The sequence below is a fragment of the Strigops habroptila genome, chromosome Z (assembly GCF_004027225.2).
Source record: "Strigops habroptila isolate Jane chromosome Z, bStrHab1.2.pri, whole genome shotgun sequence".
NCBI classification, from domain to species: Eukaryota; Metazoa; Chordata; class Aves; order Psittaciformes; family Psittacidae; genus Strigops; species Strigops habroptila.
Genome location: NC_044302.2, coordinates 40,285,224 through 40,309,529, shown reverse-complemented (window position 1 = coordinate 40,309,529; position 24,306 = coordinate 40,285,224). Strand labels below are relative to the sequence as shown.

Genomic DNA, 24,306 nt, shown 5'->3' with positions numbered 1-24,306 from the left:
TAGGGTGATAGGAGTTTATAACCAGCATTAGAAAACCATGGCTCTTTGAAGGAATGTCTATACAGAGTGCCGAATTGGATGGATTTTTCTCACATCAGAAGGCTTAAGAAAATAGAAGAAGTCTTTATTTCCTTTGCATGAATTACTGCAGCAACCAGTGCTTTTCAATCTACTTTTCAAAGTATGTGAAGCTTGTATTTACTAAAATAATGTGTGAGACACCACGCCCAAAAGGGTATGAGGTTGACCTTGCTTCCACAGGACTGGAAAAGTAACACTGGAAGAAAAGGCATTTCCATGTACAGATACGTTGTATCACCTTATAAATACTGTGTGATGTGATGCAAAAAGTTATGCCTATACATCATGAAACTATTTTGAGTTTGTGTTATTTCTTGGAACAGCTGGTGGGCAGAAAGAGGCTCTAATATTCAATATTGGGATAATGTAAAAATGCAAATGGATGTGAGAGCTGTAATTTACGATGGAAAACACAAGTAATGCTGAAGTCTGTAAGAGAAATTGTTGGAAAACTAAAAACTAGTTACAGTGTGAAGATTAGTAACAAGTTATAACATGCTTTCAGCGTAGCTGTGCTTTCTCGCAACTAGGAGACACCTCAACCTTTCAGTCCTTTCAGAGGTGAAGAGCTATGTAAACGGCGAGGTGCCCCGGCAGGGTGGATCTGAAGACCCTCCTGCATCCAGGCATGCAGGGTACTCTCCTGTGGCACTTGTGCCCAACTTGACTTTGTGTCTTGGCCTTTGGCCTCGTTGGAACAAACCAGCGTCCATTAATCCCACTCTTAAATTGTGTGTAAAGCAACACCCATCCTAGATGGCTCTCACTTCCTTTCTCCTCATGTTGTGAGGAAGGTGAAAAACCTGGTTGCCTACCGCTGATCTAGCGTCCGAGGAAAATGTCTTCTTTGTTTCCCAAGTCTCCGAGAACCGCATCTCCCTTTGCCAGACACTTCCTCTTGTCACGGCCTGCGGACAGGCGGGGGCCGAGTCCCTGCACCTGTGAAGTAACTCGGGCTAGGAGGGCACATGGTCGGGACTGCTGTGTCTTGCAAGGGTTACCGGCTCCGTGCCCGCTTCAGCGGGATGGAGCGTCAGGCTGGACACGTTTGGCGTCCCTCTCCCTCAGATCAGCGCAGCTCAACACAGCTCAGCCCGGCCCAGCCCAGCGAGCTCCGTCCGACCCGGGGTCAGTCACACCACTCCCCTCACCCTCAGCCCAAGGCAGCATTTTGCGGTGCTACTTTAACACGGAAGACACACTTACCGCCCCGCTCCACACCGGGCTCAGCGACCGCCCTCCGCTCCCGGCCTCTGCTGACATGCGCGGGCAGGCCCCGCCCCGCGGGTTGCGCCGCCACCGCCTCCTCGCCGCCCGCGGGACGAGCCGCGGCTGAGCGGCGGGGGCCGGGGGCGGGGGCGGCCTCTCGCCATGGATCTGCACCAGGTGCTGACGGGGGCCGTGAACCCCGGCGACAACTGCTTCTCGGTGGGCAGCCTGCACAACCAGCCCTTCACGGTAAGTCTTCCCGCCAGGACCCAGGCGCCGAAAGCGGCTGCGTCAGGCGCGGCGGCGGCAGCCGGCCCCGTGGAGCGCGGCGGCTCGGCCCCGGTGCGGCCGCCGGCCGGTAGCGGCAGTGCCCGCTGCTGTGGGAGCGCTTCTCTGCGGCACACCTCCCTGGAACCTGCTTGGGGCCTCGCACAACTTTCCCGAGAGCGGTGGTGCGGGCCGTGCCGTGCGGGGCGGCCTTGCTGCCGGGGCAGCGGTGGGGGGCGCGGGCAGGACCCGGCCGTGCGGTACCGCTCGCAGGGGCTTGCGGACGCGGAAACATGGTGGCTGTGATAAAAGATTACATAAACGCAGCCGGTACGGGCGGCTGCTGCTGCAGGGGGGAGTTCAGCGCTTGCTTTCAGCAGGAGAGGTGACTGGCGTCCTGGCTGCGCCTAGCTGAAGGAGAGCTTGAAATACGTGTGTTACTTAGTGTTACGGGTCTAAAACCATTTCTGAACTCCCCACCGATATTTGTGTTTAAGAAAGGAGAAGCTCCGCAGTATTTAGTAAGGCTAAAGCCTTTTATTAGTGTTTGTTTTCTTCCCTTTCGCTCTTGTTTTGTAAACAGACTTCTGTTGTGTTTTTCTTCCCACTCTCCCCCGAAATATACCTTTCCTGCCATCCGTTTTGGGCTGTAGAGGGATGAAACAAGGAACAGTGACTATTTTTTACCTTACCTTTTCTGGCCGCCCCTAATTACAGCATAATGTGGTTTCGAGTTTGCTTGTGGCATGATAGATAGAATGCAAGAGTTAAACTTGGTTTTTGCTGTTCCATCTGGTGTACGCAGCTAAAATCAGGTGTCTACCTGCAGCTTCGCTCTGCGGCAGCGGCGCAGTGTCGGTGCTGGAAGGTGGGTACAGTCTGCGTTCACAGCGCAGCACTCTAGAGCTGCTTCCCCGGAGTGAGGCTGCCTCTGCAGAGTCCATTTGTCTACAGCCTCGTTCGGCAACGTGCTTGCTTCCAAAAAAGTGAATTGTGTGAATAACTTCATGTTGGAAGATTTCTGAAAGTGCTGCAATTGGTTCTTCTGACTTCAACTGTGCCAAACTTTATGATTTTATATCCAGAAATCTTAAAGACCCAGCAGTGGTGGGAAACCATTTGGTACGAGACAAGGTTTGCTTTAATGAAGTGCTAGTAAACTTTCGAACTATACACTTGTAAGTTTTCTATTTTGATATAATTCTTTTTTGGGGGAAATAGTTTGAGTTACTAATGTCACTGAAGGGCTCTCTGCCTGTTACGGCCTAACTTACCCAAAGTGTTAGAGTTCCCCAATGGGTAAGAAGAGTAAGAATCTCTCTTTGAGGAGAATGATTGGGAAGTGTAGTTTTCAGTAACTGTTTCTGTGATCTCTGTCTTGCAAGAGGTATTTTGATGTAAATATAGTAACAATGTTTCGTATAGACACATTCGTCTTCTTTTGTTTTGTCCTTTTCCCCAGAAGGGGGATTTAAATCTTTTAACAGAATTATCCTCAACTGCTTTAGATTTGGGTTGTTGGGTTTTTTTGTTGTTATTGTTGGTTGGTTGGTTTTTTTTGGGGGGGGGGGGGGGTTGGGTTTTTTTTTTGGTTTGGTTTTTTTTTTGTGTGTTTTTTTTTGTTACTGTTACAATGCTATGTTAAGTTCATGAGATTGCTTAGTGATTAAGAAGTGAAGGTAATAAAGGTAATTTCTGCCTTTTTGGAAAGAAATGGTGGTCTTAACCCTTAGAAAATCCAACAAGAAAAGTGGTCCATTGCTTTCCTGTATCTGAAGTCATGAATAAGCATTAATAAGTGTAAATACTGTTGAATGATATATTACAAATGGAAAAAAAAAAAACCCCAACCCAAACCATGTTTCAGCAAACTTCCATGCTTCCAGTTTTCGTGGCTGAGAACTCATAGGAGTTGATGTTTCAGGGTTATGCACTGTACAGGTGGGGTGAGTTGTCTTTGTCTGACAAGAGAACTTGGTCTTTAATACCTTGATATATTTTTTTTTTTTTTTTTTTTTTTACTTTTGGCTACAGTATGCTTCAGAATATTGTCTGATACGCTGTACTGAATATTTAAGGTGGAAAGTTTTAAATATTAGATTTTTTAAGCTATAATTTGCAGATTCTTCGCCTAAACTCTGGATAATTAATTGGAATCAAAACTAGTAAAAAAATGCATGTACCCACTGAATTGCATGCACTTTTTTGAAGACATGCAGTTCTGTTTTAAGATGGTATTTGAGATATTTGCGCTAGTGGTGTGCAGGTTTGTTGTTCTGGCCTTCTTTTTTTAGGATGTGAAGTGTCAAGTGGAGCATGAGCTTCATTGGAGAGAACACTGATAAAAAGAGTGTTTGACGTGTGTTTTATTTATATATAGAAGAAGGCTCATGAGCACTAAGATATCACAAGAAGCATGCCTGTTGTTTATCCACCGACAGCAGGCGATAATAACGTGTGGTACATTAAGTGAATGAGAACTCAGCCCTCAGAAGTCAGAATTCAACTGTTTGTGAAATCTATATGCTTCTCATGAAAGTTAATTTTTCTATTTACTCTGTGCTTGTCAGCAGCGGAGTACATCCTTTGCTTTCTTTTTGGTTCGCCCCTCTCCCCCTCCCAAAATGAAATATTTGAGTTTAATAAGTTCATGGAGTTCATCAGGTAGGATACTGCTGTAGTAGTAATTAGTGAAGTTGTATTTAAGTTACTGGATAACCAGCACTGTTGCTATTTTTGTGATTGCCTGGTTTTGTGCATTTTTGCTTGTTCATTTCTGCTTCTGCAATACTTCCCCCCCACCAACCCCCACCAAGTATCTGAAGAGGAAAAAAAAAAGTAAATCACTATGAGCAATAGCAACTGCCCAAGCACAAGTCCTGAGATTGGTAATGGAAATCACAAAGAGCAATTGTTTGCAGGGGTAAAAATTTGGGAAAGAAAGATAAATTGTATGGTTTATTTCAATGCAACCAGAATCTTTTCTGGACAGATTTCCCATGTGTGTGATTATACTCATCCTGGACTTGAGACTTGCTTTATATGATTGATGAACCTACCAACTCTGAATGCTGAATTGAAAAGCACTTGGAAAACATCTTGGTTTGGATAATTTTGTCAAGACCACGCTGAATTTTCCAAAGGAATTAAGTTGTGATAGAAAGACTTCTAGCTTTCTTTTTTTTTTTCCCTTTTTTTTTTCTTGTTAAATAAATAAAAAAAAAAAAAATATTCTGCGGCTCAGTAAAATAGTTACCTGTCTGTCTAGAAAGTACTTAATATTTTCTTTGTATTTAGAACTTCATTATATCTGTAGTCAAGAAAATTAACTGACTGGTCATAAGAATCACTCAAGAAGTTACACTGTTTTGTGATTTTCATTTAGAGAAGGGAAGGAAACCTTTTAGATAACTTATTTCCCCCCCTCCTCCCCTATATTCCAGTTAACCTATTCTGAACTTAAAAACCTAATTCATTTCTTAATGGAATTTATCTAAAAAAACCCAAACCAAACCCCTATTTGCACCTCAATGAAAAGTAGAGTTTCTGTGAGACTTGATTTTACGTGCATAGCCAATGAATTTGCCACTTAAAGAAGTACATTAGTTCAAGTACTTTTAATAGATTAGAAAGCCTGGTTGTGGGTTTGTTGGGTTTTTTTATTTTATTTTCAAGCATGATGGAAGAGTATTTCTGAAATTTAATCTTCTTAATGAAAGATTTTTTAAAAATAAGATATTTAAATTTAATACTTGTATCAAAGCTTACACTAATCTAGTAATGGGGCTGGGGGCGAGACCATGCTAAAAAGATTAGTGCAAATTTATATCTGCCTGGGTGCTCGGGTTTTTTTGTTTATTTTTTTTTTTTTTTTTTTTTTTTTTTTTTTTTTTGGTGGTAGATTGGTTGTTTCTTTCTTTTCTAAAATAGGGTAATTCAGCAAGGTACTATGTAGCTCATGGTGACTATGCTTTTTGATTTTGGCCATTCTGTTCAAAATAATAAAATACAGACATTACTGCAGTATCACCTGCTTGATAGATTTATTTGCCTTTAAATTTTATCTTCACTTTTCATAAGAATGACCTTTGTTGTGAATTTTTCTTAAAAGTGGAACCAATGAGAAGGGAAAAATAGGAGAAGTGAGACGCAATGAAATACTTTTCTCATACCTGTGCCTATTTATGTTGCATATAACCAGTATTTAGTCCTCACAAACTGAGAATGTATTATGTGTATGTGCTCAATGCAGCAGAAGAAACAGGTACCTTATGCAGTTAATAATGATGAGTTTTTTTCTGGTTTTCTAGTATTAAGTTTTTGTTCCCATGCAATGCTTTTCCTTGGAATAGCTTGCTTTGCTTTTTTTATTTTTTATTTTTTTTAAATGGGAAATGAATATTTCCTAAGGTATAATCATAGTTTGGGCTGGAAGGGACCCTCAAAGGTCATCTAGCCCAACTCCCCTGCAATGAGCAGGGACATTAAATGTTTTTTGATAAAATCTTTTTAATTGATCGATTTGATTGTGAGCGGTGGCATCCTGGCCTTTGGGACTTGCTTCATTTCATTTGCAAGGGACACAAGAACCCTTGAGACCCATCAGCCATAAAATGGCATTTATGTGGCTTGAGAATTACCTTTGATACAGTAACAAAATCAACTGCAGAACAAAAGAAGCAAAAGATTGTGGGTCATTATACTGGAAAGCTTCCAGTATAGCTATGGCAGGGAGAGAGCACTCCAAATAAGTTCCTGTGAATTGCTAAGTGTGGTCCCTTGGACTGCTTCTGCTAGGTGGTTCTGATTGACCTTGAGCCCAGCACAGAGTTCTAGGTTATCTTTCTAGTCTGTATGTTCATCTCATATATGTTTGCATGTGCTACTGTATATATTACTTGATAAATGCATATGTGCACACACACACTAGTGCATTCACCTGTGGATAATAGCTGGTAATTCATGGTAATTGTGCCCTTCATGTGAGAGATGTAGATTAAATAAAGTTTGTGTGAGTTGTACAAGATAATACATCAGTCCTTACATAGCTGTAGCAGAAATTACAGCAAAAACTTTGTATGTCAGTACATAGAAGAAATTATACGTTTCTAAAGAGGCTGGAGTGTAAGTGAAGTAGTTGTTTTAGAGATGCTGTGCTGTATAAGGGGTCCAGACCTCTGCTCATTTAGTTTTCTTCTGTTGAGGGTAGTGATTTGCCAGTACCGTTCTGGTTTTGAGTTGTGTATTTCAGGCTTTCACTTCAGAAATAAATTAGAATAGAATTAAATTAGAATAGTTCATGTAATTGTCAGTACTACTTTGTTAAAACCAGTATGGTTTGAAAGCACTATTATTGTCAAAATATCTGTTAATCTTTTCCGAAGAGGTATTATTTTAGAAATAAGAGCTGACATTTGAGTAAAAGAATAGGTAGAAATTGTGGGGGAACAGAGTATTGTATGCAAAATTACATTTATTTTCACAGGCCTCAAACATCTTTCACTTCCTAATTTCATGCTTGTTTTGCTATGTTAGCAGCTAGTGAAATCCATGTTCATGCAGCTTGAACTAGTTTGATCTTGTTTATTTGTGTATCAGAAGAACAAATCATTGTTTAATAAACATTCCAAGAGCATGATAATGTCAACATTGCCTGCTTGTCCCCTTGTGCAAAGACAACTTGTAAATATTTTAGGGCATTCTTAAGGTGAAAGGTTTTTATGGCTTGTTAAAATCAGACTTGGAGGCTCTGCTTGCTTTAAAAAGGCATTGAGGTTTTATTAATTGTTTCTTTTAATTACTATATATTTAGGAATTCTTTCCTAGTTGAAGTGTATGACAGCATTTTGTGCCCCCTTTCCCAAATCTCCCAGGGGCCTGGTAATGTAGGCACGGGTATGGATACAAGAAATGCTTATATTCTGAACTTGCTTCTTGCCCTACACATTATGGAACACTTGAATTACCTTTTGGCTTAGCTTCCATAGCTTCTGTCAAAATGAAAACAAGTGACGTATGACCAATTGTGGACAAGTTGTGCAGTGAAAAGATAAAGTTGACTGATAGGCAGAATTAATTTTTGTTGTATCTAAGAGATGTTAGGATATAGAAAGTATCCGTTGTTCCTGAGTGCTGACTTCCCTTATACTATGCTAAAATGCCACATATGATTTTCTGAGGTGGAAAAAAAAGTAAACGTATAACTAGTCCAGCAGTTAATTTTGTGCCCTTGTTTTTGAGAAATGTTTTTATAGGATACAGTTTGCTTAGAAACCTCATTCAGAACTGGAGTTTGGGTTCCAGAGAGAGTGTATAAAAATGTGACTTCTCTGCACAGAGACAGTCTAATGGATGAGTTGCAGTGCGGACAGCAGAGAACCAAAGGAAGGAGGCCTTAGGAGGAGGGGAATACTCAAGCTTCCCTCCTGAAGTATCTGGTCAGTGAGAGGTGTAATGGGATTGGAATGATAGGCAACAGTAGAAAAAGGAGCTTTTTGCAGTTTCACATGCCAGGCAGCCTAGTTACCTTCTATTCAGACACTTCTTTTCTTTGAAATACATAGCTTCCTTCCCCTCTGCATCCCTTGCTGTTTCTGTTTGAAATTGTAGTTCTCCTGCAGGCAAACATTGACTAAACCTCAAAAATAACCTCTAAGTCATCATCCTTCAGCTTGGCTGTACTTATATTTGGAAGCTCTTTGAGAATGTCTTTTTTTTTTTTTTTCTTTTGTTTTTTCTTCTTTCCCCTTTCTTTCTTCCCTTTTTTACCTCTTTGGGGACAGATCATCTCTACAGTTGTAAGTGCTAGTCAGTGGTTTCACAGCTTCTTGAGGATTGGGAAATCAATGTGACCAAGGGTGATGTTTTTTTCAAGTAATGTTGAGAATTACCAGAAAGAGAGGATGGAAAGACTATATTTTTTTTCCAGGAACAAGATTTTATAAGGACACTCCTTTTGTCCCCATCCTGTTCCAGATTCTTACAAGTTTCTTATAATTATTAGAACTGAGAGCTACTAGGATGAGAAGATATTCCCCAACTTTTCTTGAGGAAGTTTATCCCCAGTTTGGCAGCCTTCTCCTGTTTTAAACACACAGCATATGAAGCTGGGCAAGAAATAAGTATTAAACATAAAATAATAGCCATGTTTAAGCATAGCAAAAGGAAGGAGGAACTATATAGCTCTTGGACAAGAGTTTATATTCATAAAAGGACATTTTTAGGAAAAGAGCAAGTCTAGAATGTTTGCATACCTCTGAGCTACTGCTGTCCAGCACAGCCTGGGTTAGCAGGAGACAGCCTTAGTTCTGATATACCAGTTCCTGAAGACTCCAATGTGTAGTGTTTGATCAGTACTTTAGAGTTCTTCTAGTGCAAAATTCCAAGTGTTCTCAGAACTTTTTTATGTGTTGAAACTGGTTGAGTTCTTGATTGTACTAAAATTGTTAGTTTTTGAACTTCAGGATCACTGCTAACAGTGTATATTACTTTACATACTAGTTCTTGCTCACTGTGGTGGAAATATTGTGTTGTGATGCTGCGTGCTCTCAGGCTTGCCTGTGTATTTAGAAGTGGAGAGAACCTGATAAGAGAAATTTAGTAAGTCTAAAGTTCTGATGAGGACTGTAGGGGTATACAGAAGAGCATGTAGGCTTCATACAGTCTTTGACACTTCAGTCTTTTAAAGACATTTTTAATAAAGCCAAGTTATCTCTTTAAAGTGAAGCACTTTTTTTTTGTTTTTCTTTTCTTTTTTCTTTCTTTTCCTTTTCTTTAAAACTGCCTCCATATGCAACACTGACTTCCACAAAATGGCTGTGGGAAAAATTATATGTATGGTACTTCTGAATAATCTTTGCCTGGTGGACTATGGACTTAATCAGTGAGTGACCAGTTGAGATGGTTTTTAACTAAAGAAAAAAATCTTCTGTGAAGAACAGGTCCAAAGTTCATGTCATTGTGATACTAAAATAATCCCTTTAACATTTGAACAAAAAATAGGACTCAATCTCCTCTTTTCGAATTAGTTTTATATTTAGCTTGCTTTGGAACCTGCAGTTATGATGTCAATTTGTAATAAATGCTGTTCTTTTGACAGGAGGAATTACACTGCTTGAACCACTTCTTGAAGCTGAAGAGGGGTCAGGATAGGAGGGGGCTCAAAAACCTGACCAGTAATAAATGGTTATTAAACCATTAATTAATAAATTAATGGTTAATAAATAATTAATAAATTGGTTAATAAAACCATTAATAAATAAAATGATTGCATTCTGTCTGCAAAAGCATTATAGACAGCATTTCCATTTATCAGGTTATTTTAAGGGGGGCTGGTGGTCTGCTGGTTGGAATGAAATAACTGAATATTGGCTGAAAATGGTAGTCAGAGTGTTCCGGGTAAGACTGTTTTGTGAAATGTCTCTGAACCTTTTTGTATGGAGAATTGTCTTTGGACCAAAATCTCCATGTTTTTTAATTTATTTATTTTAATATTGTATTTTAATTTATTTATTTAATTTAATTTATTTGTTTTAATATTAGTATTTCTTGGTAGAAATACTCTTACGCATGAAAGCATGATCATCAGATTTCAATTCTGCAAATCTAGCATTCCATTTTACTGCCTTTTTTCAAGCCGAAAGTATTTTTAGTTAATATACTAGAAATGGTAGGGTTAGTTGTAAGGCGCAATCATTTATGTCAGTAAATGGAAATCTTCCATCTGCAGTTTTTGCGAGACTGTTCTGCTCTTTACTCTTTTGGCCAACTAAAATGGCATTTTTGGCCCTTTTATCGTTCTCTCACTCCGGAATATGTGGACTATACCTTTTCATACTTCACCAATAAGCTGTAAGTAGCTAAAGTTTTACTTAATTCTCATTTTTCTTTTTTAGGCATATGCATCAGGATGTGATATTGTGGTACTGGGGACTGACTTTGAAAGATTACAGATAATCCCTGGTGCAAAACATGGAAACATTCAAGTAGGATGTGTGGACTGTTCAATGCAACAGGGGAAGGTACGTAGTGCAGTATTTCTATTAATGTTCTAGCAATGTTGTGTTAAGCACCTTCTCAAGAGTGTGGGTAGTTGCAAGTTAAGGCAAATTCACAGGAATGAATAGTGAAATAGCTGATTGCTTCATGTCTTTATTTGTGGTAAGCAGCCCAGTGAATGTGAAATAGTAAGCATGGATAATGAGATTGTAGAAGATATGTAGGTCTGTACAGGAAGATAGAGATGTGCACAGGGCTGCAAAGAGGAGATAGCAAGAATTTGACTAAAAGATGAGTAAGGTGGAAGCAAAAGTAATTTTTTCACTAGAGCTTCACACTACTGGGTGTATCGTTGATGTGTTTTGACATATTAGTGGCTGGCAGTAGAGAGTGCTTCCACAAAAATCACTTTTAGATTATTCAGAAAACTGTCATCCTTTTCAAGCAATTAATAAAGGTTCTAAAATTGCTCTTAGGGTTTTGCTTCCTTGATTTCTCAGCTTTTCTTTTTCTTATGCAGGTAAACTGGATCAGAAATGTATTTTAGACACTATTAGGCTTCAAGTCCTTTTTGCAGACATCTTTCGTAATATTTCTGTCACAGTAAAAAATATGTAACCAGGTAACTCTATCCGTTAGGATGTTACAGTATAATTAAGCTATTCAATTCAGTAGAAACTGTGTCTGGGTACATAGGAGGGGTTTTTTTAACTTTGTTGCTTTCTTTAAGCCAGTGCTAGTGAGGAGATCATATGAGCTTTCTGCACATCGCTACACACCTGAGGAGATAATGAGAGCTTTGGTTAGATTCTGGTGTCCATCTTGAGACAAGATCTCTGCATGCAAACTAGTTCATGGTAACATGTGAAGTCTGTGATGATGATCCTCAGCCACTCTATGTTCCTACATTTTAATGTTCGAGTGGTGAACTCTTGCAGTGATACTGAAGAACATAAATGAAAATAAGGAAATGTTCTCCTCTGTGTTTCTGGTACCTCTTAGACATAAAGACTGCATGTCTTTCTCCATTGGCGGCTGTTAACTGGAAAGTTTTTTTTTTTAATTCACTGGCTTTATATTAACAGATGGTGATGTGCACATACAAATCATGTTAATCTTTTAAAATTTTTCTGCAAATTTGCAAGGTCATCTTGACTGCGCAATACCAGTTCTGTATGTATTTAAATGATGAACTGTGCTTGAGCTGTAAACACATGGGAAAATATCAAATTATCAAGCTTACTAAACTTTAGATTTTTTTTTTTTTTTTAGTTTCTTAAGTAGACCTGTGGGGTCATTTTGATTCTGCAAGTTGATATTGTTTGCTGTTAGGAATTAGACTAGATGTATTTGCAGACCAATGAAAATAGTAAGCAGTGAATGTCTAGGAATCTACTTATTGACTGGACCGATCAATACATTTCCAGTTCACTGCTGCAAGGGTGGAATTTCTTCTTGCAGCTTCTTCATCGGTATTGACACAGACTTCTCTTCATTTTATATTCAGATTATTCTTTGTTGTTCAAAAGCTACAGGAAGAAGGAGAATAAGATGCAAATAGTGCATTTTATTTAGGTTGCGATTTTGAATCTTTCTGGAAACCATCCAGTTATAGTTTCTAGTTTATGAATTATGTACCTTTTTAATTTTTATCTTTATGGAGAGCTGCTGTCAAGCATTTTCTTCATAATAGCTGGCCTTATTCTCTTTGAAGGATCTCCATCATTCTCCCTGTGGATGACAGAATTGGTTTGTAAGAGTTATTTTCTAGTTATGAAAGTAAAACATTTACATTTTTCTTCATTCTTTCCCCCTAAATCTAATTCTAGTTTATTGGGAAGTTAGCGCTTTGTGAAGCTACTTTGAAGTAGCAGCAGCTTAGAAGTTCATGTATGACCCATCTCTCCCTTGGCTTTGAAGGGTGGGGGCACATGGCACCGGCTTTCCTCTTCCTAGTCTGTTTTTTAATTTGTTTTTAATTTTAGTCTGTTAATTCTTTGTCTCCAAAAATGAGATGAGGGGGAAAAAATAGATGAAAACTTTTAATCATCCCAAGTACGCATGTATTTATATATATATTTATATGTTTATATGTGTATGCATATGAACTTTTTAAAAAGTGTCCCGTAGATTTGCAAGGACTAGTTTCACAAACAGGTTGATGTAATCTTAGCCACTGAATCCAGTCTCTTGCTTCTGGTTGTAAGCAGCTTGGTAATGAAAACTTCATTGTAAGTGGGTACAGTACTTGAAATCCTCCCACAGAGTGTAAGCTACAAGCGTCTTTGTGCTTCCTCTAGTGAACATAAGAATTAAGGTCAAAACTTTTAATCATAACCTGACAAAACTTTTATTGTTTTCATGGTTTAGCTTGTAGAAATAGCTAACAGGGTGCAAGAAGATGATCCTTCAGATAATTTGAAATTTTTAATAAAAGTTGATTGTATAATGGCTGGTGACAGCAGTGTTACAATGTGTATAAAGTATTTTCTTCATGGAACAAACTACTTTACTGATGTCAAACAAAAATATAGGTACTGATTAAAAATTTCATTTATTTTACATGCTAATAGAATACCTGTATAAAGTTGGTAGGTAAAACCAGTAAGCTTGCTAAATAAGACATTTTTAAATAAGACCTTTTTTTCTCATAAGTAGAACTAATAATTATTTTGAGTATGAAAGCTCAGCTTTGAATCCAGGGTCTAAAATTTCATAAACTATACTACAGGGGATTTTTTTTTGTTGTGGGTTTGTGGGGCTTTTGTTTGTTTTTCTTTGGGTTTTCTTTGTTACGTGTGTATGGTTTTTGTTGTTGTTTGTTTTTTTAGTGGACAGTCTGTAGGTTCTTTTCAAAGGAACTGTGATTGTTTGATTTTCCACTGTTCAGTAGTGAGTAATAATGTAACTTAGTATGAGTTACAGGCATTCTGATGAATGAGAAATTTTGAGGGCTTCTGCTCAATGTTGAGGCCTGGTGGGGAAAAAAATCAGTGTATCAAGAAACTATTTGGATTATACTAAAACTTTATGAAATGGGAACTTGAAGCTGCTAGTGATATTCCTGGTTTGGACAAAGTGGTGAGGATGGACAAAGTTGTTGCCCCTAGGACTCATAGTTTATTCTTGTACACTGGTGCGAGAATTAATCATTAAATGGTTTGGGTTGGAAGGGACCTTTAAAGATGATCTAGTCTCACCCTACCCTAAATCGTGTTGCTTAAAGCCCCATCTGACCCGACCTCAAACACTTCCAGGGATGGGGCCGTCACAGCTTCACTGAGCAACCTGTTGCAGTGCCTCACCATCCTCATAATAAAAAAATTTATTACTTTGATCAGAAGCAGATCTAAATCTACTCTCTTTTAGTTTGGAACCATTACTCCTTGTCCTATCACTACAGGCCTTGTTAAAAAGTCTCTTTCCATCTTTCTTGTAAGTCCCTTTAAGTATTGAAAGGCGGTGTAACATCTCCAAAGAGCCTTCTCCAGGTTGAACAAGCCCAACTTTCTCGGCCATTTTTCATAGAAGAGGTGTTCCAGCCCTCTGTCCATCTTTGTGGAACCTCTGCTTGACCTCTTCCAACAGGTCCATGTCCATCTTGTGTTGGGGGCCCCAGAGCTGAATGCAGTACTCCAGGTGGGGTCTCTGCAGAGTAGAGGGGGAGAATCACCTCCCTCAACCTGCTGGCCACCCTTCTTTTGATGCAGCTCAGCGTACATTTGGCGTTCTGGGCTGCTAGCACACACTGATGTGTTATGTCCAATTTTTTGCCCACCAGTACCCCCAAGTCCTTCTCCACGGGGCCATTCTCAATCCATTTGTTTCCCCAGTCTCTGTCGATGCTGGGGATTGCCCTGACCCGTATGCTGGACCTTGCATTTGGGCTTTGTTGAACTTCATGTGGTTTGTGTGGGCCTGTTCCTTGAGCCTGTTAAGGTCTCTGGGTGGCACCCCTTCCCTCTAGTGAATCAGCTGCACCACTCAGCTTGGTGTCATCTGCAAATGGGCTGAGAGTGCACTCAATACCACTGTCTATCAGTAGGAATAATGCTAACCCCTCTCTTTACAACTTGTGCTTCTCTGCACATCCCATTTCTAATAACAGGATTTGGGACTACTATAGACATTTGTTTGATGTCCGGGTGATTATTGTGGTAGTTTGGGAATTTCTTCAACACGCAAATTTGCATTACTCTTTTTGACAGCATGCTGCTCAATGGGGACTAGTTTGAGCGGCTGTATCATTGTGGAAGCCTGTGGAAAATTTCAGGGGTAACTGATGCTCTGGACACTACTTGTTTAGCATTCTGGTAGGCTAATGTTGGTTTGTGTTAAAAACCCACTTAACAATAAAAATTGAAGAACTGTCCATGCTTGGAAGAAAGGAAAAATCTAATCAATATAAGTTTACATAAACTTCTTGCAATTGGGGTGTGGCATAGAATTAAGAGAAGAGTAAGTGAGGTAGTTAAAGAGAATTAGAGAGGGCAAGTATTAGACTGAGATGTAAAAGTTTCTTGAGGCATTTTGCAACTATGACAAAATTATTCTTGGCATTTTTGGGCCAGGCTGATGTTTAGGTTGTTATTGTGATAGAAATTTATTTAACTATCCTTTTTAATGCAGAGGATTTCTCTTGAAGCTACGGATCTGTGGATTTTAGGATCTGTATGGATCTGTACATTTATACAGATCATGTACATCTGTAATTAATGGATCCATAGATAGTAACAACTTAGGTGTCACAATGTTGTGGTCTTTACCATTCGTTTGGCTTGTTTTGACTTCTAAGCTTGCTTTTTACACAGATATCTTGAGATAAAATACTCTTAATTTTCTATTAATGCAACTTTTGGGTGGCTGATGCCACTGGTGGAATAAGACTTTGAAATATCAGTTAAAGCTGACCATGCTGCAACTTTTTTTGAAGTATTTTGCATTGACATTCAGTAGTTCTCCTGTTTTGCAGTTCTCTGCATTGGGTGTTTAGCTTGCATAGCTTGAGTCTTCTGAATTAACTTTTTGTAATGTAGCATGTTCTCAGGCCGGGGAACAAAAGTACCCTAAATCAATGTTGGTTCCATTTGTGAGAATGTGAACTCTGCTGACTCCTTTGAGTGTTTAGCTAATTAAATGTGGAGATAATATTGATAGTAGATCTAACTTTAAAAAAGTGGAGAAAAAAAAAGCGCATATCCACTCTCAGTAGTTCAGGACTAATGTGTAACTCAGGACTAATGTGTAAATAAAGAATTGTATTTTTATCAACACAAGGGAGTATGGATGTGAGCTTCAAATTTATCTACAAGGAAGATTAAGAGTAGAATCAACAATTTGCAGTACTTTGTCTGTTCTATAGTTTATTTCTTCTCTGTATGTTTATATACATATAAATATGAATTTGCTTTAGATTGCAGCTTCTTATGGAAAAGTGATTTGTATCTTTGAGCCAGTTAGCCTCGTGAAGCAGAACAGCGGCCATCGTAATGTAAGTGATTCATTACTTCTTAATTAATTTACCTAGTTATGAAGGCTGAAAAAACCTTATTTTTCTGGTTTGCTTTAAAGTTGAAGATTTATTTGATGTCTTCTAATGCTAGAATAAAATTGAAAGGTACAATGGCCCTTGGAAAGTAAAAATGGTAGGAGGAAGACAGACATGTTATTTGAAATGTTTTTTAAAGAAATAGATTTTGCTGTAATGCTGCATATTACTGATTTATCTAACCCTATAATTCATAAGTGAAATATTCCAGAACCCCAAAAGATGGGCACTTTTTGAACCACCCTGATGTCTTTTACAATTCTTATTTTAAGTTTGGTTTATGAAACTGCATGATCTTGGTCAAATCTGTAACAGTTTCAAAAAGTCTGTGGCTTTTTTAGAATATCTGACCAAATGCTTATACTTCAGTGTTATAATAGTGAATGAGAACAATGTTTTTAATCTTGATCATACGGCTTAGTTTCAGTGACAGTGATTTAGTGAATTAGTGGCCACAATCTTGATTTCTGGCTAATAGTTTGGTTTAAAGCAAATTATTTAACCATGGTGCTTACATGGAGAGGATTACTCTAATAATTAGAAGCGTTGGAGTCTAATTAAAGTCAGTTTGGTGATAAGAGAACTTCGACAATAGTTGACCCCTTCAGGTGTTTGGTGTCTCCATTTGTATTAATAAATTGTTTATAGAGCCTTATAGTGGATTCCCTTCTCTATACTAACCAGTCATAGCTCAGTCATATGGTTCCTGGTGTACCTGTAAACCAGTGGCATTTTGTATATTAATTAAATAGCTGGTGTTGAATATGTGTAATAATTTATACCACTGGAAAGCAATGGAATAAAATAATGGTTAAATGTGACAACCTATGCTCATGAAATTTTCAGAAGTACTCTTCTCTCTTGTTATCATTGGAGCCACTGAATCCATGCTGAATGTTTTTCTCTACTGTTTAACAGTACACTTAATTTTGAACTTTGATGTTCGTGTAGTAACTGTAGGCAGTAGGGGAAGCACTCTCTACCCATTATTTGCTTTTAAATGTTTATAATTGTAGAAGTATTCTGTTACTTCATTCTCACGATTAACCTCTATGCAATAATTTCCAACATATTTACATTGTTGTAAGATTGTCTTCCATTTACTAGAATGTTCAGGATCTTATCTGGAGGTAGTTATTACTGTTTTCTACCAAACTTCTAAAAGATTTAGTTGTTATATTTTAACTTTCACATCTCTTGGTTTGATATTTTAGGAGTGGGGGATGATTACTTAAAAAATGTCTGTCTTTGTGGATTAAGAAAAAAACATTTTGGCTCTTAATATTATTTCCAGTAGTGATTTCAGTTTCTCTTATAATTCAAGGCATCAAAACTTTGCAATCTATTATGAAAATAGACCAGGTAAATATTTTGTGAATTTAATCCTCCTCTTGTTCCAGTGAATGAAGTAATGATGGGAAATCTGAAAATAGTAGACTCTCCTGTTGCATATTAAAAAAGAAGAGGGGAGGGAAGTATCATATATGTTATCTTGGCCTTATTGAAATCCTTTAATTCAACAATACTGCTGGTATCAAACACCAAGTGTATTTAGTGTATTTAATTTTTGGTACTCTTCCCCTCCCCCCAAAAAAAAATAAAACCAGATTTCCCTTTAAAAGAAGTTTCAGATTCTGGTGGTGATTTTATGTACTGATTTTTTTTTTTTAGCTACGTTTTTAAAATAAGAAGTTAGAAACTCCTATTTATATAGTCAGATTAAAGGATAGCTACTTCATTTAAAAATTAACATGAATCAATTTTTATTAGATAATCAGTAATTTGTTTTAAACACATCCTTCATAAAAATTGGAGGATGCAGTGGAGATGTATTATTGCTATTTTAAAAGGGAAGGGAAGTGTTGTGGTGAACCCAGGACAGGAAGGAAGTGTTTTCATATTAATGTTTGTGAATGCTTAACATTTCAGACGTTACATTATCAGTGGCAGAAGAATGCTCAAATCTTACTGGAAGCCATAGCACATAATCTGACATGGGATCCCACAGGTGAGAATTGAGTGAAAGAAACACCTATCAACTTGATATAGCAACTAATTTTTTATTTAAATTTCACTGTCCTTTGGGTACAAAGAAAAGATTGCTGTTCTCTATCATGCTAAGACGAAACAAAAAATGGAGTGAAATCTACCTTTTGTTTCTTGTTATAGGAGAGTCAAAATATTAGGTGCATCTGTTTGGTCTTAATTGATTATCCTAATCTCATCAGTATCAAATGTTTAAAAACATGGCTTAAGTGGTAAAGTATTTTTTGTGAAAGAGTGATGCCTACAGTAGTTCTAGGTGTTTCTTGTAGAGAATAACTACTTTGAAAAATTACTGAATTTTCACATTTTGAACCGTAGATGCTCAAATCAAAATGTTTTAAGTGGGAATATCTGCTTGCAAGATTGAACTGCTTTATGTTGATTAGAGGAATGTGTAAAAGGCACACTGCTATTCCAGTAACTTTACTATACAAAAAGTATTAATATCTGGTGTGTTTTGTTCTTCAGTTTCAGCTTTGCAAAACTGGTTGTTTTTCTCTTCCTTTATAGAAGTCTATATTTTGCTACTTATCTGGTAGTTACATTGTTACAAACATTTCTTTTAGGCACTCGCCTTTTGACTGGTTCCAGTTGTCTTCAGCTTTGGTCCAGTGTCCCTTTGGAAAACCCTTCTGACAATGACAATACTGAAAGAACAGATGTTGGACTTGGTGAATGGAGGTGTATCTGGCAGTGCAAGTAAGCAACTTCTTTAAAGACAAGTAATTCCTTTTTTCTTGCTGATTTGTACCTTTCAGATTAAATATTTAATGTACTTCGGTTGAATTCCGTTGTATACTCTTAATAAATATTATTGATACATGATAAACTTGAATCATGTTGCCCTTGAATACGTAACATTTCTTTCCTCCTACAAGATCAGTTGTAGTTGGTTTTTGGGGTAGTTTATGTCCTTAGGCAGTTCTTCAGTTACACTGAAACACTACTGAAATACTGAGGAAAGGCTGCTATTGTCCCAGTAGGCTTTGTTGCCTATGTGAGAAGTAAGGTGAAAACTGTATATTTCAAAATTATTAAGCTTGCAAGACTGATTAAAAGAAACTTCCTTCTATGTCCAGTGTACTTCACCTTTCTTTCTCACCCATCTCCCCCCTTACATGCATCCTTTACTTTTTCTGTGTTTATTCTGGGTATTTGGAACTGTCATGCAAAGATGGATGCATTTTGCTTTACTGCATCTTTGAATGCTCTTTTTGTATGCATGTTGATTTTAATCTTTGTGTCTGTGTATTGGTACATTCAGAAGAGTTTTAATTTAGTACTGTTTATGAGAATTTAAATTGCCATCTTTCCTGCCATAGGAAGACTTTCCTAATACAACAGGTGCACTGTTCACTTCGGATCACTGTGCCATATGGCAGTCTCATGAAAGAAGTCTCCTGATGTGGCTGGCTGGAGGGACCCTTACTTAAAATTCTTCTTTATGAAGCACTTATCATTGGTCAGGCAGTTCTCTGGATGTACCTAAAAAACCAAAAAAACCAAAAACCAAAAAACCAAAACCAAACCTAAAAAAAAAAAGGCAAAACCAAAAAACCAAAACCAAAAAAACCGAAACACTTTTGTAAATCCTTCGGTTGTTGTTTTTTCTGTGTACACTAACATTTACCAAGGATGTATTTAAAATCACAAGATCATCCAAATGACAACCAAAAAATTCTCTTTTGAATACAATAAACTTTCTAAATAAAAGAAGTTGAAGACATACTCAATTCATTGAGCCACCTTTGGACCGTCATCTCTCAGCCTAATAAGAGGAGGAGTCAGCCTGTAAATAGAATGTGATGAGAATCTGGGACTGTATTAGCAGTAGTCAAGATCATAAAGATACTGCTTTTCCTCTGTCCCTTCAATAATATGTTTTGCATCTGTATCATAAACCTTAAAGAAGTCTTCATAGCTCTCTGCCTGTTTCCCTCTTTTAAACTCTTTTGTGGAGGAAAGAGAACTGTTTTATACTTTGAATTAGTAGCTCCTGTAAAGGGTCAACAGCACTTGCTTTGTCAGTTTATGTCTGTATGTCTTCTGGCACTTGTAGTTCAGTTAGATCTAGAATGGGTTTTTCTTAAGGAAAAGTTTCCAAGATAGTGATTTTGCAGTACTACCCTTTGCCAGAATAATTTGTAATGTCTGAAGGAGGCATTCCCAAATGTCTTTGTATTGGCTCGACTAGGAGGATATTGTTTAAATGTAGCTGGAAATTTACTTTGTTTGTTGCACAGCTTTTGTAATTGTCTTCCTGTTGTTACAGCACACACTAGAGCACACACATACTTTTTAACGACCTGATGGCTAACTTAATTCTTCCTCAAAGTTAAACCTTACGTGATATACGTGTTTAGTGAATTCAGGATGAAAATGTACACTGCATTGTGCTGCAATATTAAATTATTGTAAGTTCTTGTTGCCATTAGTGAGCTTGTCAGTTAAGCAATAGCTCAGTGCTTCAAAACCTGTAAAAGAATATAATTTGTTGTACTTCCAAGGAAAGTAAATCACAGCAAAAATGAACCACATACTTAGTTGAGATTATTTTGGTGTGGCATCTTTTACCAGTATGACCGTTTGTGTAAAAATTACTTTCAGATACTTCTAACTACATTATTATTTTTACACCTTTTTGTTTTCTTGAGTTAGAACTGTAGGAAATATGAGAAACTGAGGTGTTTTTCAAGTAAGTTGGAGGATAGTATGGGACAACAGAAATCACTTTGAAATCCAAACAATTGTGAAGTGGAAGTAGAGAGCCTATCTGCACACAGTGTAATCTGTTAGCAGCTGTTTTTCTTTTATGATGTTTTGGAATATTGGATTCAGAATATTGGATTGGACCTATTTGGAAGATTGTGGCATCCTTAGCTACAACTTTTTTGTTTTCTCTTTTTTCTGGTGTGCCCACAACCATATGTTGCACACAGGTTTACCTCCTAGTCCTGCTGGAATTTGTTAATGGACACCTTGCATGTAAGAATTAAAACACTTTCATGAGTTCAAGGGGGAAAAACTGTTTGGAGTTCTGAAAAAGTTCTTAAAACTTATTGTCTATTTTTAACTCTCTTTATTTCGTAGAACTGCTTCTCAAGTTTGTTTAATGAAATTCTCACCAGATGGGGAGTTTTTTGCTACTGCTGGAAAGGTAAGCATTTTCTTCTAATTGTTTTGTACTAATTCAGGTAAGCTATTAAAGCAAACAAACAATGTAAAAACACTTATTTTTTAAATTATAAAAAAAAAAAAGGTGTTTTTTAATATATATATACGTGGGTGTTTTTTTTTTTCCCCCACAGTATTTCCAGTAATCCCTCCATGCATGTTTACATTTTGGTAAATAAGAATCTGGGAGAAAGGTAGTTCAGGGGGGCCAAGACCCAATAAATATTCACTACTGATTAAAAATGGCTGTTTTAAAGTAGTCAGTACCAAATTATATGACATCAGAAAGGGAAGAGTTTTATGAATGGGGGAGATCTGTGGATGAGCTCACTGCTGGATATCTTTCTAGTGAGGAAATATATTTGGTATTTCACTGTTATGACACCATTAATCGAAATTAGCTCTTTATTGTGTGTAAATATATCTGTATGCCCCTCCATAGGTATATTCGTGGCCAACGTTATGGATTAGTTTTATTAAAAGAAAAAGGTGTTTTGTCATTGTTGATGATATATACTATATGTTTTACCTGGGGTTTTTTTTTGTTGTTTTTTTTTTTTTAATGGGTACGAGTTGATATTTATTTTAAAAGTCAAGTTTTAAAGGATTTTAATGTTATAATATGATGAAATAATGGAAAAATTTATCTACAAATAGCTTCTATGGGGTAATACACTTGCAGAGTTTTTGACTGGAATGTCTTATATTCTGTTTTATTTTCTTACGCTATAAACTCATGTAAAGAGCAATTACTGTATACGTAGGCATAAATAGGAAGAATTACTAAGTAGGAAATTAATGACGGATTTTTTTACCCTAAATGAGTAAGTTAATTACATGCTCGCAAAATCTTTAAAATGCATCTTTGTTTCTGTTTAATTTTTGTAAGAGAAGATGCTGGTCAGCAAAACAACCCTTCTTTCCCCCCAGTAGAGTCATGTCAACCATACCCAGTATTTCAGTACCATTCATATTTAATAGTTTGATCAACAACTTGTGAATCGAGATTAATTTATCGAGTCCTTACATAAGGATAAGGGCACTAGAAATGGGATTTTTTCAACTTATGTACATGCATGTTTACAAAAAGCAGGCTGAGTAGTACTGAGCTTGATTTTCGAGATGTCATCTTTGACCTTTGCATTCCTAACACTTAAATTTGTATATGTAGGTTTTAGTGCTTTTCTGTCAAAGTACGATTAGTTGTATTAACATTGGAATACCAGTCAGGCCAGTACAGCTTGCATTTTTGTGGTTAAAACTGGCAGCTAATCAGAAGGAGCAAAATCAAATCTGAGTTAGTAATGGCAAGAAAGATTAAAATTAAACTCTGATACCATATTTTGTTTAAGATCAAGTTTCGAAGTTCTATTTACTGAATTGACTTTTTGTCATTGGAAAAGTAGTTTACGTAGAAGAAAAACAAAACCACAGGAGACATACCCAGAAATACGTGAAGTGCGTCATATTCTTATGCAAGGTCATCTTATTTACTGTCTTTTTCTTTTCTAGGATGATTGTCTTGTGAAAGTATGGTACAATACAGACAGCTGGCGATCAGCCGTAACACCACCTGGTGCAAGTCCAGAAAAACAAGCAAAAGAAGTTGATTTTTCATTTGTTTATTTGGCTCATCCTCGATCAGTAAATGCGTTTTCATGGAGGAAGACCAGTAAATTCATGCCACGGTCAGTAGTTCTAAGAACCTGAGGTTTGTAAATTGCCCAAAAAACCCCATACTCTACAGTCTTCCAGTACCTAAAGGGGGCCTACAAGAAATCTGTAGAAGGACTTTTTACAAGGGCATATAGTGATAGGACCAGGAGGAATGGCTTTAAACTGAAAGGGCAGATTTAGATTAAATATTAGGAAGAAGTTCTTTACTGTGAAGGTGGTGAGACACTGGTACAGGTTGCCCAGAGAAGCTGTGGCTGTCCCACCCATGGCAGCGTTCAAGGCCAGGTTGGACAGGGCTCTGAGCAACCTCGTCTAGCGGAAAGTGTCCCTCCCTGCTTGTGGCAGGGGTGTTGGAACTAAATGATCTTTAAGGTCCCTTCCAATCCAGAGAATTCTATGATTCTGTATACAGTCAATGGTCACACAAGTTGTATGGCTTACTTCACTTAATAATTGAGTTTGCATAGTTTGTAGGTTGGTTGTGTGTGTTCGTATGATTCCTGCACACTGAAGTTGTTGAGAACATGGTAAGCATTCTCTTACCTGGGAAGGAACTAGGAAGATAGAGATGGATTCCCACAGACTGGTTTAGCGATTGGAGTAAATATAAAACTGGCTCTTGCAAGATTATCTCTTTGCATCTTTTTCATTGCACTTAGATGACTATTCATGCATTTGGTCCCAGATTGTTCCTGTCTTTCTCTCCTAATGGAATCAGAACATTTCAGAAGTCTTGTTACTTTACATCATCTTTCTCAAACATTCAGATATTTCTGTGCCTTTTTATGTATTTCTCTACCTAGTACAAAACCAGTCCTTGGTCAGAAACAGTATCTGGAAATTGAATTAAAGTCATCACTTGGAACGGATATTTTCGGTTTGATTCCCCGCCCCTCCTCCTTGCGATGATTCCTAAGTGACCTGTCCCTAGTTTTCACCAGTAATTGTAATCTGAAACTGAAGTTACATTAGCAATTTTGTGCCCTGCAACCATCCTTTTGCTGTATTCTTCCAATTAATAGTAATTTGAATTCCATACACCTTTGTGTGTTTGACCAAATGGAGAAAAGTTTGTAGTTTTAAATTGGCTGTTGCATTTCTGGTATTACCTTGGTTTCTCCATTTTGGATATATAATTTTCTTAATTCTATATAGCCATAAGATCTGGGGAATTGAGAACAGGAATCCAGAATATGATTAGCTTTTAATATAAAGACCTTTAAAAAGAATAGCATGCATTCTGCTATTCCAACTATGATTAAATCTGTAAATTGAAATCCATGATTTGGTGTTGCACAGTTGTGTAA

At 37.5% G+C, this 24,306-nt stretch overlaps 1 protein-coding gene across 17 annotated transcripts in view; it reads left to right on the top strand.

The window, feature by feature from the left end:
- Positions 1–1,368: 1,368 nt before the first annotated feature.
- Positions 1,369–24,306, top strand: part of DMXL1 (Dmx like 1) — an 81,022-nt gene continuing 58,084 nt past the window's right edge. For 15 of the 17 annotated variants that reach the window (XM_030470939.1, XM_030470945.1, XM_030470944.1 and 12 more), the window contains exons 1-7: positions 1,369–1,539; positions 10,452–10,577; positions 15,968–16,045; positions 18,032–18,110; positions 18,715–18,847; positions 21,239–21,305; positions 22,835–23,010. In XM_030470939.1, the coding sequence (XP_030326799.1) occupies positions 1,453–1,539; positions 10,452–10,577; positions 15,968–16,045; positions 18,032–18,110; positions 18,715–18,847; positions 21,239–21,305; positions 22,835–23,010 (746 nt within the window). In that variant the 5' untranslated portion in view covers positions 1,369–1,452. Of the gene's footprint in view, positions 1,540–2,386; positions 2,476–9,358; positions 9,440–10,449; positions 10,578–15,967; positions 16,046–18,031; positions 18,111–18,714; positions 18,848–21,238; positions 21,306–22,834; positions 23,011–24,306 lie in introns of those variants that run through there. The other 2 variants (XM_030470950.1, XM_030470948.1) reach the window with 2 other exon arrangements.